The 15031-nt window shown below is 43.4% G+C and overlaps 1 protein-coding gene across 1 annotated transcript in view; it reads left to right on the forward strand.

The window, feature by feature from the left end:
- The window catches only part of rnf207 (ring finger protein 207), a 58592-nt gene that overhangs the window by 21562 nt on the left and 21999 nt on the right, over positions 1-15031 (forward strand). The window contains exons 9-11 of the mRNA XM_002937546.5: positions 900-972; positions 1067-1135; positions 2311-2379. Of these exons, the coding sequence (XP_002937592.3) occupies positions 900-972; positions 1067-1135; positions 2311-2379 (211 nt within the window). The remainder of the gene's footprint in view (positions 1-899; positions 973-1066; positions 1136-2310; positions 2380-15031) is intronic.

Raw genomic sequence — 15031 nt, forward strand, 5'->3', positions numbered from 1 at the left:
AGTACCGATAAAATACCCAACAGGGGTAGGTACTCTAAAGGTTTAAGGAAGGAGAGTGTCCCCTGCACTGTGTTTGTATTGCCACTCCTGGAGAGGTCCTGCCTAATAAACAACCAACTGTTTCATCACAACTGTGTGTTCATCGTGTCTGCCTCAAGGAGCACCTACCTACCAGTAAGTGAATGCCCCAGGGAGGGGATTCCCTTTGGGGGCTTGTGTGAGGTCTCAGGCAGCACTACACCCACGTATCAAGTCCCAGGGAGGGAGTTGTAGTTCTCCCATAACCGAGCCCTGGGTGGAGGCACGCCATATATCCAAGAAATCCCTGCTTCCCCCATAGTAAGCGGGGCTCAGGACTCCTGGAAGCGCCAACCAGTGAAAGATCAGCAGGTAGTGCCACAACCGTTTATAAAGTGGGCTACATATATATATACACGTATATATCTTGCCAATATCTTTGAAGAGAGGATGACTTACTAACATAGACACCAGTGCAGTTATGCATAGCAACCAATCTTATGTTTGCTTATCAAAACTCATTGCTGGTGAAATTTAGCACCTACTGTTGGTTAGTAACTGACCTACAGTCTCATATATACTAAAGACCGTCCCAACAGTAAGCCGTACATCCGCCATAAGCAGGCTCCTTAGGGGCTTCTGTCCCACAGAACTCCTGGCTTGGGCCTTCTGAATGGAACACAAGTTAAAGGTGTGCAAGGAGGCATTGGAAATGCCGCAGAGAGAGGGGCAACTCCATTGGGGCAGGATTTGCACGCATTTTTGCAATTTCCATCTTGCCCCATTTTGGTAAATGAGGTCTCTACATTAATATACAGGCTCATCAGCAATTATATGGTAGTCATTTTATTATGGTAATTGTTGTCTCCTTCAATTTTAAGCCAACATGAAGAGAAGGAGAAGACTTTTAAGGAGCAACTATCACACTTGGCATCCCTACTGCCTACATTACAGGTAGGAAAAGCAGGTATAAGCTATATCTCATTGTGGAAGTCCAGTAGCATATTGGTTACCTCCCCCAACTTACCATTTTCACTTTCTTCATAAGGTCCATCTTGTCACTTGCTCAGCCTTCCTAAGCACAGCCAACAAGGCAGAGTTCCTTGATTTGGGATATGTAAGTATTTCAAGAAATTTGAATTAATGTTCATATATTTAAAGTTACACGCAACTACCATTATTAAATGTAGTTTTAACCTATACTGTGTAAGAGAGTTGCAGGGGGTGGGGTTTACATTACACAAGATACATCATTTCTTGCATGGAATAACAAAACATATATGCTAGTCAGTAACAACACATGCTGAAAATAGGGATTGTTACCCCCTTTTACACTTTCACCCCATCCACATAGCAACAAAGTGGAATAAGAGGATTCCTGATACCAAATTAAATTGTTTTGCATAAGCTCCTGTCTCCATGATACAGTGAAAGTTATGAATTTAGGAGTTTTTGGAGATCAGTGTGCCCATCCATTCATTGGCCTGACCCCCTTCCCCACCAGAGGGGGCACTGTTTATCATTTAAAGCTTATACTTATAAAGTCAGCATATATACTGAATTATACATTTTTTCCATGGACTTAAATGAATTAACATGGAGGCTAAAAAGGCAGCGTCCATCAAGTTTAGTTTCTCATAATTTTTTTATTTACTGCTATTTTTTGACTTTTTATTGTTTAATTTGTCTACTATGTTTCTCATGAACTTGATTAAAATTAATTGTTTAATCAATCATGCATTTATTTCATACTAAAGCTTAATTTTCTATGGGGTGTAGAGCTAATTTTGGTGTAAAAGCTTGTGGGTTTGTGTTGCACATGGAGGGGACACACTTATACACTTTTATTATAGAATACATTAGGACACCTGCTCGTGAAGATTGCAAATAGGCCTTGTAATTCCCTACAAAACCTAGTGGTAATTATACTGTCACAGTTACCCCTGGCAATTAGTTATTCTGTGTATCCATGGTAGCTCTTATCTACCCAGAAAATGTAAACTTACCCAATTTTTTCATCCCCCACTTAAACACAGGTTAATTTTTTACCCTATTGTATGGCCCTAATGTCTACAATCTGTAAAAATAGAACAAAGGTATTGGAAAAGCACATTCTAATGATAAAGAAAGGAACTGTGGGTGCAGGCAGCATCTTTGTGCCTTTAACTTTATTGCTGTTGAGAAGGCCTGGAATGCATGCAGTGATTTAGCTCTGCACATATAGAAATGCAGGATGTATATAAGAAATAGAAATCTATTGGAGAACTAAGTAAGCAATATTTTGTTTTTCAGCAACTGATGGAACGCCTTCAAAAAATAGTTAAACTTCCTCATCGCTTGCGACCCTACCAGAGCAGCAAGGTAACTTGAGTAACTTTTAGATTTTTTTATACTATGTATACTATCTACTCTCACCAATAAGGGGATCACACGGCCCAAAGTACAGGATAAATGGTGTGAGGATAATAACCATACCCATAAGATTTAATGAATGGCACTGGGAGATACCACTTGGCTATTATAACAGCTATTTGACAAGCGGTGCTCCCACAAGCCTGTACCAAGGAAATTTCTGCATAAATACTGGTTTTTGTGCCAACCAAATAGGGTTGCCACTGAGCTGGTATTTCATTTTTATGATGCCTAATACTATTATTATTAATAGGGAAGTAAAATAAATGCCCAATATTTTTTCCAAAAAAGGTGGTAACCCTAGAGCCAGGCCAATACCAGCTATAGGTGCAACCCCACCAGTGGAACTGTTTCATTTAGTTTGTGGAAAAACTGATACCCTTTACACTTTTGATGCTTAAAGGAGAACTAAAGCTTAACAAAGACATAGGCTAGAAATGCTGCACATTATGTTTTGGGGTTCTATACCTGCCTAAGGCAACCATGACCCCTTCAGAAGGTAAGATCTGTGCCTCTGAATATGTCCCCAGTAGCCCCCATCTTCTTTTCTGCTGATGCCCTATACATGCTCTGTGCTGCTGTCAGGGCACACTGAGCATGTGCAGTCACTGTAACTTCTGACAAAATCCATATAGTGAGCTCCTGTGACAATTTTGTAGGCCTAATATAGAGATTCTGAATCTTTAGGCTGGGGAATTAAGTTTTCTATATAAAATACAGTATTTGTACCCATATTCATGTTTAGGTGTAACTTCTCCTTTATGTTATTGTTCTGTTATGGAAGATTTTACCTTTCATGTTGCAACAGCATAACAGGTCTAGAATTTCTGGCTATGGGTAGGGCCCTTATTGTAAACCTTATATCACTAACTATAAATTATCCTAGAAATGCTGTAACTTTTTCAGGCAAGTGGTAGTGCAGCACTTGGCACACAGGGCTGTGCCACGAAAAACTCAAATTGTCACACAAAACCAGCGCCTTAAAATTTGAAACCTCTGAAGTTTCGAGGCAAAAGAAGGATCTTTTAGTAAAGGGAAGGGGCATCTGTCATTGACTTGTAAATGATCTAGACGAGTTTTAGCTGATTAATTGTTGGATTTTAATTTTTTAGCCGTTGCATGGTAAATCTCGAAAAAGTCGCAAGTTATAGCTGGCTACTTTAGTGGGCTAAACCAATATTCCACAATGGTCTGAGCTGAATGTGAACTGGGCTGTAAAAAAATACTTTTTTAATTTTTCACATATGGTATAAAGTGGATATATAACAATGTGTATTGTAGGTCAAAGTATGGGAGTCTCTGGAAAAGCTCTTTTCTATGAATTCCTTGTTAAAGGGGTTGGTCACCTTTGACTTTAACTTTAAAGGAATACTGTCATAGGAAAACATGTTTTTTCAAAATGCATCAGTTAATAGAGCTTCTCCAGCAGAATCCTGCATTGAAATCTGTTTTTCAAAAACACAAACAGATTTTTTTATATTTAATTTTGAAATTTCACATGGGGCTAGCCCTATTCTTCATTTCCCAGGGTGCCACAGCCATGTGACCTGTGCTCTGATAAACTTCAGTCACACTTTACTGCTGAGCTGCAAGTTGGAGTGATATCATCCTCCTCCCAGCAGCCGATCAGCAGAACAATGGGAAGGTAGCAAGATAGCAGCTCCCAGTAGATATCAGAATAGCACTTACTAGTAAGAAATCCAAGTCCGGCATGGGACTCTGTTCTGGCCTTCCTGTCTTGTAATATTAGGGTCATTTTTTAATGACCTTTGTAATGCAAAGAGTGGTGAGGAGGGTTCATTTCACTGACCCCAACGTGTGGTTTAGAAAAGGCTAATACTAATGGTCAGTGAAAGCTAATTAAAAGACAATGAAAGGTTAATATAAATTAAAAGTAAGTCTAAAGGCATTCTTTTTAAGTACTTACTGCATATCTAAATTCCCAAATCCCTGCTTGCTTCTCTGAGATATGGTGCTGGCAGCCTACAGCAGTGTGAAGACTACAGTGACATCACTGAAATCTCTCTCCCCTTCCTGTTGGCTGCCAGCGGCAGGCTTCCTATTCTCTGAGCATGTGTGTAACTTGATCCTGTTTCCTGTTCTGAGCTACACATACCCACCAGCCAATCAGAAGCGGATCTGGGAGATGGGAGGGGGGGAGGGAATGAAACACATGTGCAGTATGAAGCAAGGAGGGAAAGGAAGGGAGAATACCTTTTTAGAGATGGCTGCCTGTTCTTGAAAATGTGAAGTAAGTGTGACTGAGTAATATTTGATTAGGTGAGCCAAAAGTGTGGCGTTTTTACTAAACAATAGGAGGACTATTGGGCAGTATGCTTTTTAAATTTTGACTTGCATTCTTCTTTAACCTGTCTTTTGATTGGTGGTCAGTAATAATAATTAGGTGGGCAGTAGTGACATCACCATAAAGGATGTGACATTTGCATGTTTGTTGGGTGGAGGTGGGAGGTGATTGTAAAACTCCATAAAGTCTATAATATTAGGTATGGGATCTGGAAACCCGTTTTCCAGAAAGTTCCAAATTACAGGAAGGCAATCTCCCATAGACTCCATTATAAGCAAATAATTCAAATTTTTAAAAATGATTTTCTTTTTCTCTGTAATAATAAAACAGTACCTTGTACTTAATCCAACCTGAGATATTATTAATCCTTATTGAAGGCAAAACAATCCTTTTGGGTTTAATTCATGTTTAAATAATCTTTTAGTAGACTTAAGGTATGAAGATGCAAATCTCCAAATCCAAATTTACTGTTTTGATATAGGTTAACAGATTTTTAAAACACAAAATGGCTAATGTTATAAATTTTGCAAAGTTTGCCATTCAAGTAAACAACAGCAACTAATTAGCAGCTAGCATTTACTAGCCATCTGTTTGAAAGCAAACAACAGAGTGCTTCCTATTGGTTACTAGATCTAGGGTGGAGAATTCACAGAAGTGACAAAAACTGAGTGAAATTGTTGTGAAATGCGTGTCAGAATCACAAACATTTTGTGCCAAATTGGAGTGGAGTACAACCAGGGGCACTGCTGCCATCAGGCGAGATGATAAACTCACATCAGATAGCATTGCTCCTGAAGTTGCCAGGGGTGGCAAAAAGCTTCAGGAGCTGAAATTCTGATTTTAAATCTGAATTTTGGCTCTTCTAGTGCAGAGAGTGCTATTGTGCTCTCTGCACTAGCAATGCAACCCCCCCTCCTCCCCCCGCGGCTCCCTCCAATGTAAAAAACCTAAGTGCAGGGGGGTGAGGAGGCGCAGAATTTTCTAGGTTATTATTATTATTATTAACATTTATTTATAAAGCGCCAACATATTCTGCAGCGCTGTACAGTAAGTGGGTTACATACATTGGACATACAGAGTAACATATAAAGCAATCAATAACCGATACAAGAGGTGAAAAGAGCCCTGACCAAAAGAGCTTACAATCTACAAATAGGTTGCCTCAGGACGGCGCTAGGGGCTGAAACACCCCTGAATACAATTTCTTGGCAGTAATATCAGATTCTGAAAGATGGAGACAAACTTCTTTGCCTTATTCTTGCAGCTTTTAAATGAGGGTCACTGACCCCAGCAGCCAAAAAACTATTGCTCTTTGAAGCTACAATTGTATTGTTATTGTTATTATTATTAACATGTATTTATAAAGCGCCAACATATTCCGCAGCGCTGTACAATAAGCGGGTTTCATACATTGGACATACAGAGTAACATATAAAGCAATCAATCAGAGGTTATTTTAAACAAGATTAGGGTAAGCTTCTCTAAATAAATGTGTTTTTAGAGATCTCTTGAAGGCAGAAAGATTGGCAGAAAATCTGATAGTTTGTGGGAGCGAATTCCAGAGAAGGGGGGCAGCCCTTGCAAAATCTTGAATGCGAGTGTGTGAGGAGGGAATGAGAGAGGAGTTGAGGAGCAGGTCAGTAGAGGAGCGTAACAAGGATGGTACCTAGAGATGTAGGGTGGGGCAGAGTTATGAACTGCTTTGTATGTGAGAGTCATTAGTTTGAATTTTATCCTGGATGGTAGGGGAAGCCAGTGCAGGGCATGGCAGATTGGCATGGCAGAGGAGGAGCGGTTGGAGAGGTGTATGAACCTGGCAGCAGTATTCATTATGGACTGGAGAGGGGACAGTCTTTTGAGGGGAAGGCCAATTAATAGGGAGTTACAGTAGTCCAGGCAAGATATTATAAGAGAGTGAATAAGAATTTTGGCAGCATCTTGGGTGATAAATGATTTTGGAGATATTTGGAGATATTTCTTAGGTGAAAGTGACATGATTTGATAAGTGACTGGAAATGAGGAGTGAAGGACAGGGAAGAGTCAAGGATAACCCCAAGGCACCGGGCCTGGGAAGATGGGGTGATGGTAGAATTCTTAACCTGTAATAAAATTACCGGTGCGGCGGGGACGCCCGCTGCGCCGCTCGTCTTGCCGGCTTCCTACAAGTGCACGCGCCGTCAGCGCGCAATGGCGCCAAATTTGAAATATTTAAAGGGCCTTTCCTTTGTTTCTCATTGCCCGTGATAGGTTTATTCCTGGTGCCTGAATTTGTGCTTAAAGCTTTTGTTTGTTCCTGTTTTTGATCCTGCCTGGCTTTGACGATTCTGATTATCCATATCCTGATCCGTGCCTGTCCTTGACTACCGTTTTTGCCTCATCCTTCTGATTGATTATCCAGTTTGACCCATTGCCTGCCTGACGATCCTAGTTATCTGCCCGCCTCGACCCAGCCTGTCTGACCACGTATTTGCCTACTCCTATCTGTACCGTGACCATTGGCCTTAAGACTTTCTACAGTCGTGCCCCATTGCTAGCCAGAACTCTTGCTCTGCACCTCTCGTATAAGTCCAGGTGACATCCGAGTAGCTGAGGGCTCCTCCCAAAGCCAAAGGCGGTCGCGCTACTGGTGAAGCACGAGCCGAGACCAGGGTGCTTGGCACTTGTTCTGGTATTGGGTGCCGACCGTGACATTATCATGGGCCATGGAAGACTATGGTCACGAAGCTGCTGCTGCTCCATCTGCCTCCTCCACCACTGAAGCGTTGCTGACCACCTTGCTTCAACGCCTAGAGGAACAGGAGCAGAAACAAAACTATCTCCTGCAGGGTTTCCATAATCTGACCCGTAAACTGGAAACTCCACAGCAGCGGTCCAGTCCTGGTTCTTCTCCTCCGGGAGGTTCTGCTAACTTGTGGGGTAACACCATTAGGCCCCAAGAACCTAAGATAGCCTTCCCTAAAAAATTCTGTGGGGATCGATCCAATTTTTCACATTTAAAGAGGCTTGTAAACTATATCTCAGTTTCTTTCCTCATTCATTCTCTACTGATGAGGAGAGAGTAAGATTTGTAATGACCCTCCTTCAAGGTGACCCTCAGATTTGGGCCCTCAGATTGTCCACCTCAGACCCAGCCCGTTCTTCCTTAGATAGTTTCTTTGACTCCATGGCGATTCTCTACGATGACCCGGATCGTGCATCCACTGCCGATGCCGCGATTCGTAGGCTTCGTCAGGGGAAACGGGATGTAGAGGTGTATTGTACTGAATTCCGTCGGTGGGCAGTAGAAACTGGCTGGAATGACATGGCCTTGCGCAGCCAGTTTCGTATAGGCCTTTCTGAGTCTATCAAGGATAGTCTGGTCAACTACCCCCTATCTTCTAACCTGGACGAGCTCATGTCTTTAGCCATCCAGGTAGATAGGAGACAGAGGGAAAGAAGGGGTGAGAGGAATTCCTCTCTTCGTTCTAATTTCTTCAGCTCTTCCAAAGCTGTGTCTAATTTTGAATGTGTTGGGCCCTCCGTACCTTTGCCTCAGGAAGAACCCATGCAATTGGGCATTTCTCGCTTATCTCCTGAGGAAAAGGCTCGCAGGCGTACTCAAGGGTTGTGTATATACTGTGGGGAAAAGGGTCATTTCCTAAATAAATGTCCTAAGAGGCCGGGAAACTCCCAAGCCTAAATGGAGAAGGGGAGCTCTATTTTGGTGCAGGTGTTTCCTCTCCCCTATCCGCCTCTAGGATTTTGATTCTGGTCAAATTAACATGGCCCACGGGCTCGGTCAAAGTATCTGCTTTTGTGGACTCGGGGGCAGAGGGGAATTTTTTGGATGCTGCTTTTGCAGCCAAATTTGGTGTACCTTTACTTCCTTTAAGTGCCCCCATGAAAATCATGGCAGTAGATCAAAGACCTTTAGGATCAGGATTGGTTTCTGAGAAAACTATGTCTCTTTCTCTGAGTATAAATTCTCATTGTGAAAAGCTAGCACTATTCATCATAAAGGGTGCCACCTCTCCGCTCATTTTAGGATTGCCATGGCTCCAGGCCCATAACCCCACAATTGACTGGGCATCTGGGAAAATTATTCAGTGGGGACCTAACTGTAGGGGTTCGTGTATTTCCCCTATAATGGCAGTCACGTCCTTGGAGGGGTTACCTGCAGCTTATAATGACTATATTGATGTATTCTCAAAGAAATCTGCCGAGACACTACCACCTCATAGGCATTATGACTGCCCAATTGACCTCATTCCTGGCTCTACTCCCCCCAGAGGGAGAACTTATCCCCTTTCATTGCCCGAGGCCCAGGCAATGAGAGAGTATATTTCTGAGAATCTAGGCCCTCAAATTCCCCTGCCGGTGCTGGATTCTTTTTTGTGGGCAAGAAGGACGGAGGTCTTCGCCCATGTATTGACTATAGGGGGCTTAACAAGATTACTATTAAGAACCACTATCCCCTTCCACTAATCTCTGAGCTCTTTGATCGCGTTAAGGGTGCTAACATCTATACTAAACTTGATCTTAGAGGTGCTTACAATCTCATTCGTATCAAGGAAGGGGATGAGTGAAAAACCGCTTTTAACACAAGGGATGGCCACTACAAATATTTAGTTATGCCTTTTGGTCTTTGCAACGCTCCTGCAGTGTTCCAGGAATTTGTCAATTATATTTTCCGGGACCTGCTGGGGGTGTTCGTAGTGGTCTATCTGGACGACATTCTGATTTTCTCCTCTAACCTGAGTGACCATCGTAGTCATGTTAAAGAGGTGTTACGAAGATTATGGGAGAATAATTTGTACGCGAAACTTGAAAAATGCACCTTTGAGGTTAATTCCGTTCAGTTTTTGGGGTTCCATATTTCCAGTAAGGGTCTAGAAATGGATCCAGAGAAAGTAAGAGCTGTTCTTGACTGGACGCAACCTCTTTCCCTACGTGCTACCCAACGGTTTTTAGGTTTCGCCAACTATTATCGTCAGTTCATTAAAAATTTCTCCCTGATTGTGGCCCCTATCACTGACCTTACTAAGAAGGGAGCAGATCCTAGCTTGTGGTCCTCAGAAGCTGTGCAAGCATTTAATTTTCTTAAGAAAGAATTTGTGTCTGCCCCCATTCTCCGTCATCCAGATACTGCCCTCCCCTTCATTGTTGAGGTTGATGCCTCTGAGGTTGGGGCAGGGGCGGTTCTCTCTCAAAGGCACCCTCTGACTAACAAACTGCATCCTTGTGCATTTTTCTCTAAAAAATTTTCCTCTTCTGAAGCCAACTACGATATTGGTAATAGAGAACTGTTAGCAATTAAGTGGGCCTTTAAAGAATGGCGGCACTTACTGGAGGGGGCTAAACATGCTGTTTCTGTGTTTATGGATCATAAAGATTTATTATATATTGAATCGGTCAAACGGTTGAACCCTAGACAGGCTAGGTGGGCTCTATTCTTCTCCAGGTTTAATTTTTCTATTACTTATAGGCCTGGCTCCAAAAACACTAAAGCTGATGCACTCTCTAGGAGTTTTGAAGCTAATCCTCCTGACCCTAGGGAGTGCATACCCATTATCCCGGGTGAGTTGACTGTGGCAGCTCTGGGGGTTGATCTCACCAACCTTTTATCCACAGTTCAGTCTTCTGCCCCAGTTGGGACTCCCTCCGGGAGGCTATTTGTTCCTGAGAATCTCAGAGAACAGGTGTTAAAAGAAGCTCACGATTCCAAAATGGCGGGGCACCCTGGCATTGCCAAGACCGTGTCTCTCCTGTCTCGTAGTGTTTGGTGGCCCTCTCTCACTCGAGATGTCAAAGCCTTTGTTAATTCATGTTCTGTCTGTCATAGATCTAAGTCGTCCAGAAACCTTTCACAGGGATTGTTAAGGTCACTGCCAATCCCTGACAGACCCTGGTCCCATCTTTCGATGGATTTTATTGTAGATCTTCCTCCGTCCCAAGGGAAAACTGTAATTTGGGTGGTAGTGGATAGGTTTAGTAAGATGAGCCACTTCATTCCCCTCCCACACCTCCCTTCCGCTAAATCCTTGGCTGATTTATTTGTGTCTAATATTTTCAAGTTGCATGGATTTCCGATTAACATTGTTTCTGATAGAGGAGTGCAATTTGTTTCTAAGTTTTGGCGAGCATTCTGTTCTCTGGTGGGGATTGAATTATCATTTTCCACCGCATATCACCCTCAGACTAATGGCCAAACTGAAAGAGTTAACCAGTCACTTGAACAATTCCTGAGGTGTTATGTGGCTAACAACCAGTCCTCTTGGGCGGAGCTATTACCCTGGGCAGAATTTGCGTATAATAACGCGACTCACTTCTCTACTGGTCAGTCTCCATTTTTCATTGTTAATGGTCTTCACCCAAAAGCATTTTCGTTTTCCGGTTTATTGTCGTCTGTGCCCTCTGTTAATTCCTCGATTAGTTTATTTGCTAAGATTTGGTCTGATGTTCATGATTCTCTTTCTAAAGCCACTGCGATCCAAAAGAAATCTGCTGACAGATCTCGCAGGGAGGCTCCCCACTATCAAGTTGGTGATTCTGTCTGGCTATCCACAAAGAATATTAAGTTGAGAATCCCTTCTCTTAAGTTGGGGCCTAGATTCATTGGTCCTTATGCTATTACTGAGGTTATAAACCCCTCTTCTGTTCGTCTTAAACTTCCGGAAACCTTTAAGATTTCTGATTCTTTCCATGTTTCTCTTTTAAAGCCAGCTCCTCAGGTCTGTGTATTACCTGTTCCTCCCCCAGTATTGGTTGACGGGCAGTCCGAGTTTGAGGTCCAGGAGATTCTGGACTCTCGTGTGGTGCGTGGTCGGCTCCAGTATCTAGTCAGGTGGAAGGGTTATGGCTCTGAAGAGAACTCTTGGGTCTCAGTAGATGACATCAAGGCCGACCGCCTTCGGAGGCAATTTCATGCCAAGTTTCCTGAGAAACCTGGGGGTCCTGTGGCCCCCCCTAGAGAGGGGGGTAATGTAATAAAATTACCGGTGCGGCGGGGACGCCCGCCGCACTGCCATCGGCGGGGACGCCTGCCGCGCCGCTCGTCTTGCCGGCTTCCTACTAGTGCGCGCGCCGCGCGCCTTCATTCTATTTAAAGGCGCTGACGCATGACGTCATGACGCATGACGTCAGCGCGCAATGGCGCCAAATTTGAAATATTTAAAGGGCCTTTCCTTTGTTTCTCATTGCCCGTGATAGGTTTATTCCTGGTGCCTGAATTTGTGCTTAAAGCTTTTGTTTGTTCCTGTTTTTGACCCTGCCTGACGATTCTGATTATCCATATCCTGATCCGTGCCTGTCCTTGACTACCGTTTTTGCCTCATCCTTCTGATTGATTATCCGGTTTGACCCATTGCCTGCCTGATGATCCTAGTTATCTGCCCGCCTCGACCCAGCCTGTCTGACCACGTATTTGCCTACTCCTATCTGTACCGTGACCATTGGCCTTAAGACTTTCTACAGTCGTGCCCCATTGCTCCAGGTGGCATCCGAGTAGCTGAGGGCTCCTCCCAAAGCCAAAGGCGGTCACGCTACTGGTGAAGCACGAGCTGAGACCAGGGTGCTTGGCACTTGTTCTGGTATTGGGTGCCGACCATGACATAGCCTTTATAGATACCTCGGGAACAATGTGGGCATTGGATGGGGGAAAGAGAACCAATTCAGTCTTAGAGAGGTTTAGTTTAAGGTAACGTTGGGACATCCAAGTGGAGATAGCGGACAGGCAGGAAGAGACACAAGTTAGAAGCTCTGGGCTGAGATTAGGAGAGGAAAGATAGATCTGAGTATCGTCAGCATAGAGGTGGTACTGAAAGCCAAAAGAATTGATTAATTTGCCAAGTGAGGAGGTATGGAGAGAAAATAGTAAGGGGCCCAGGACAGAGCCTTGAGGAACCCCGACAGAAAGAGGCAAGGGAGAAGACGATTCCCCATTGTATATTGTTATACAATATATATATATATATATATATCTTCAGTGATGTAACAGGCACTCACGAAAAAGCAATCATAATTGCCTGGGTGCAGTCCGAAATAAGCAAGATATATCCAAAAATGAAAGGTACCGCACTCACAGGACTTAAGAACAACAAAATTTATTTTACTTACAAAATTATATCTAACGTTTCGGCTGCTGCTGCAGCCTTTCTCAAAGACAGAGAACACAAGTGAAGGTGCACCTCATAAACAAAAAATGGCGGGAACTAGTGACGTCATACAGTGGAAAAGAACAAGTATAAAGTATCAATAACAAACATGAACTATACGGAGTACTATTCAAGTCCAAAAGTAAAAAACACAAAGGGACAGTGTGAACACTTAAGGTTAAAAAACAGTAAAGAAAACTGGGCTGAACCAGAGGCAATGACCTATTACACACACTAGCTCAACTACAACTCTCAGTCTGATAGATTAGCGCTACATCTTCTAGTCAAAAAAGCTGAACAACTACTACTTGTACTACATAAGGGAAAAGATCATTGAATAGTTAGGGCAGAGTAAGCCCCCCAAGAGAGAGAAAAAGAGACAGACCATACGGTTGGCGCTACCTCCGCTAGTCCCGTAGGTGGGGTGTAGCAGCAACAATCACCGATCGTCGAGTGCTATCATTCATCCAGCACTGCTACGGTGTGCGGTGTCAGGGTCAACGGGGAGATCAAAGAGTGCTGCCTACGGCGGGGTCCAGTCACTCATCCGACTACCGGAAAATCACATATTATACTCCCGGAGTAAGACCTAGTGATCACCTGTGACTGCGGTGGGGGGGCGGGGCCCACCGGTCGAGCTGTCACTCCGTTGCCCAATCAGATTGATAGTTTGACGATATAGCCCTATCGAAGGGGCATGGGCGGAGTTATTAGTGTACAGTTATTGATAGGGGCGGGCCCCCGGTATTCCAAATAAATTAGCGAATAAGCCCTCGGCTGGTTCACGGATACGCACGGTTGAACCTGACATATAGTCGGTCAACTTGGCAGTATCGTGTTCACAATTATGCCGGGTGCCGTGGAGGAGCCATTTTAGTTATATGGGGCCCTCATTCAACAAGAGCCCGGGACCGCCCGCTCATCTTGCCCTGTAGGGGACATAGTATTAGAGGGTTGGCATATTAATGACAAATCGGAGGTAATTCTGTTGCCAGTTTGCCTAGGGTCTTGTCATGAAAAGGACATAGTAGATAGCATAGAGGAGAAGCTTAGGAAAGAATGAATGAAACCGAAAAGAAATATCAGAGTGAAGAACAAAAAATAAATTAGAGTGCTATTCTGGAAATATCAAAATATAAAATAAAAAATAAGAAATAGGAGTTGAAAAAGTAGAAGAGCTAATTGCGTGCAACGATCAAACTGCCAAACAAAGTCAGGGAGATAGATACAAGAAAAATAGACATATTGATGTGAGACATATAAAGACTGTAGTGCATCGACATATCGTAAGTGTACTGTCTACTGAGTCATATATATGGATACAAATATCAAACATCGATAGCTATTTGAAACAGTGTGAGCTAGTCTATACGTAACAACATATCAACCGCAATGATACATCATTTCAAATAAAAGGAGGCATAAGAAACCATTTCGTTTAAACCCTGTGGGTTTACAGTGTTTAGTCTGTGTATCCACTTCAATTCTCTCTGAAGTAGTAGTCTGTCGCGATCTCCACCACGTGCAGGGGGAGGCACAAAGTCTATGACCATACTGCGCATACTCGCTAGAGAATGTTTATGTGTCATAAAGTGGGCAGCCACTGGTGTGTCCGCTTTGCCCGTAGTCAATGCAGCACGTATAGCAGACCGGTGATTAGCCATCCGGTCGCGAAAAGTGGTAACAGTCTTACCTACGTAAAAGAGGCCACACGGACATTTTAAGAAATAAATGACATATTTGGACAAACAACTGAGTCTATGGTGAATTGGAATGCTACGCCCAGAGTGGGGATGATTGAACGTGGCACCAGTTATTAATGAACTGCACGTAGTGCAATTCGGGCATCTATAGCATCCCAGGCGGGTCGAGGGTAGCCATGAATCACGAGCAGGTGTCTGATAACAGTGTATAGGGTCGGTCTTTACCAGCATGTCTCTGAGGCTATTGGCTCTCTTGTAAGCAATCCTTGGAGGGGTTCTAAACACTGGTGGAAGAGTCCTGTCTTTTTCAAGTACTGTCCAATGGTAGAAGACGGAATCAATAAGAGACTTCTTGTCTGGCGTGTAGGTGGTAATAAATGTAAGCCGTTCCTCCTGCGTGTTGGTTGTAGTCACGTATGCCTGTTGCAGGGTCTGCTCCTGGGATCTAGATAATGCCCTAG

The sequence above is a fragment of the Xenopus tropicalis genome, chromosome 7, assembly GCF_000004195.4.
Source record: "Xenopus tropicalis strain Nigerian chromosome 7, UCB_Xtro_10.0, whole genome shotgun sequence".
Classification (NCBI taxonomy): Eukaryota; Metazoa; Chordata; class Amphibia; order Anura; family Pipidae; genus Xenopus; species Xenopus tropicalis.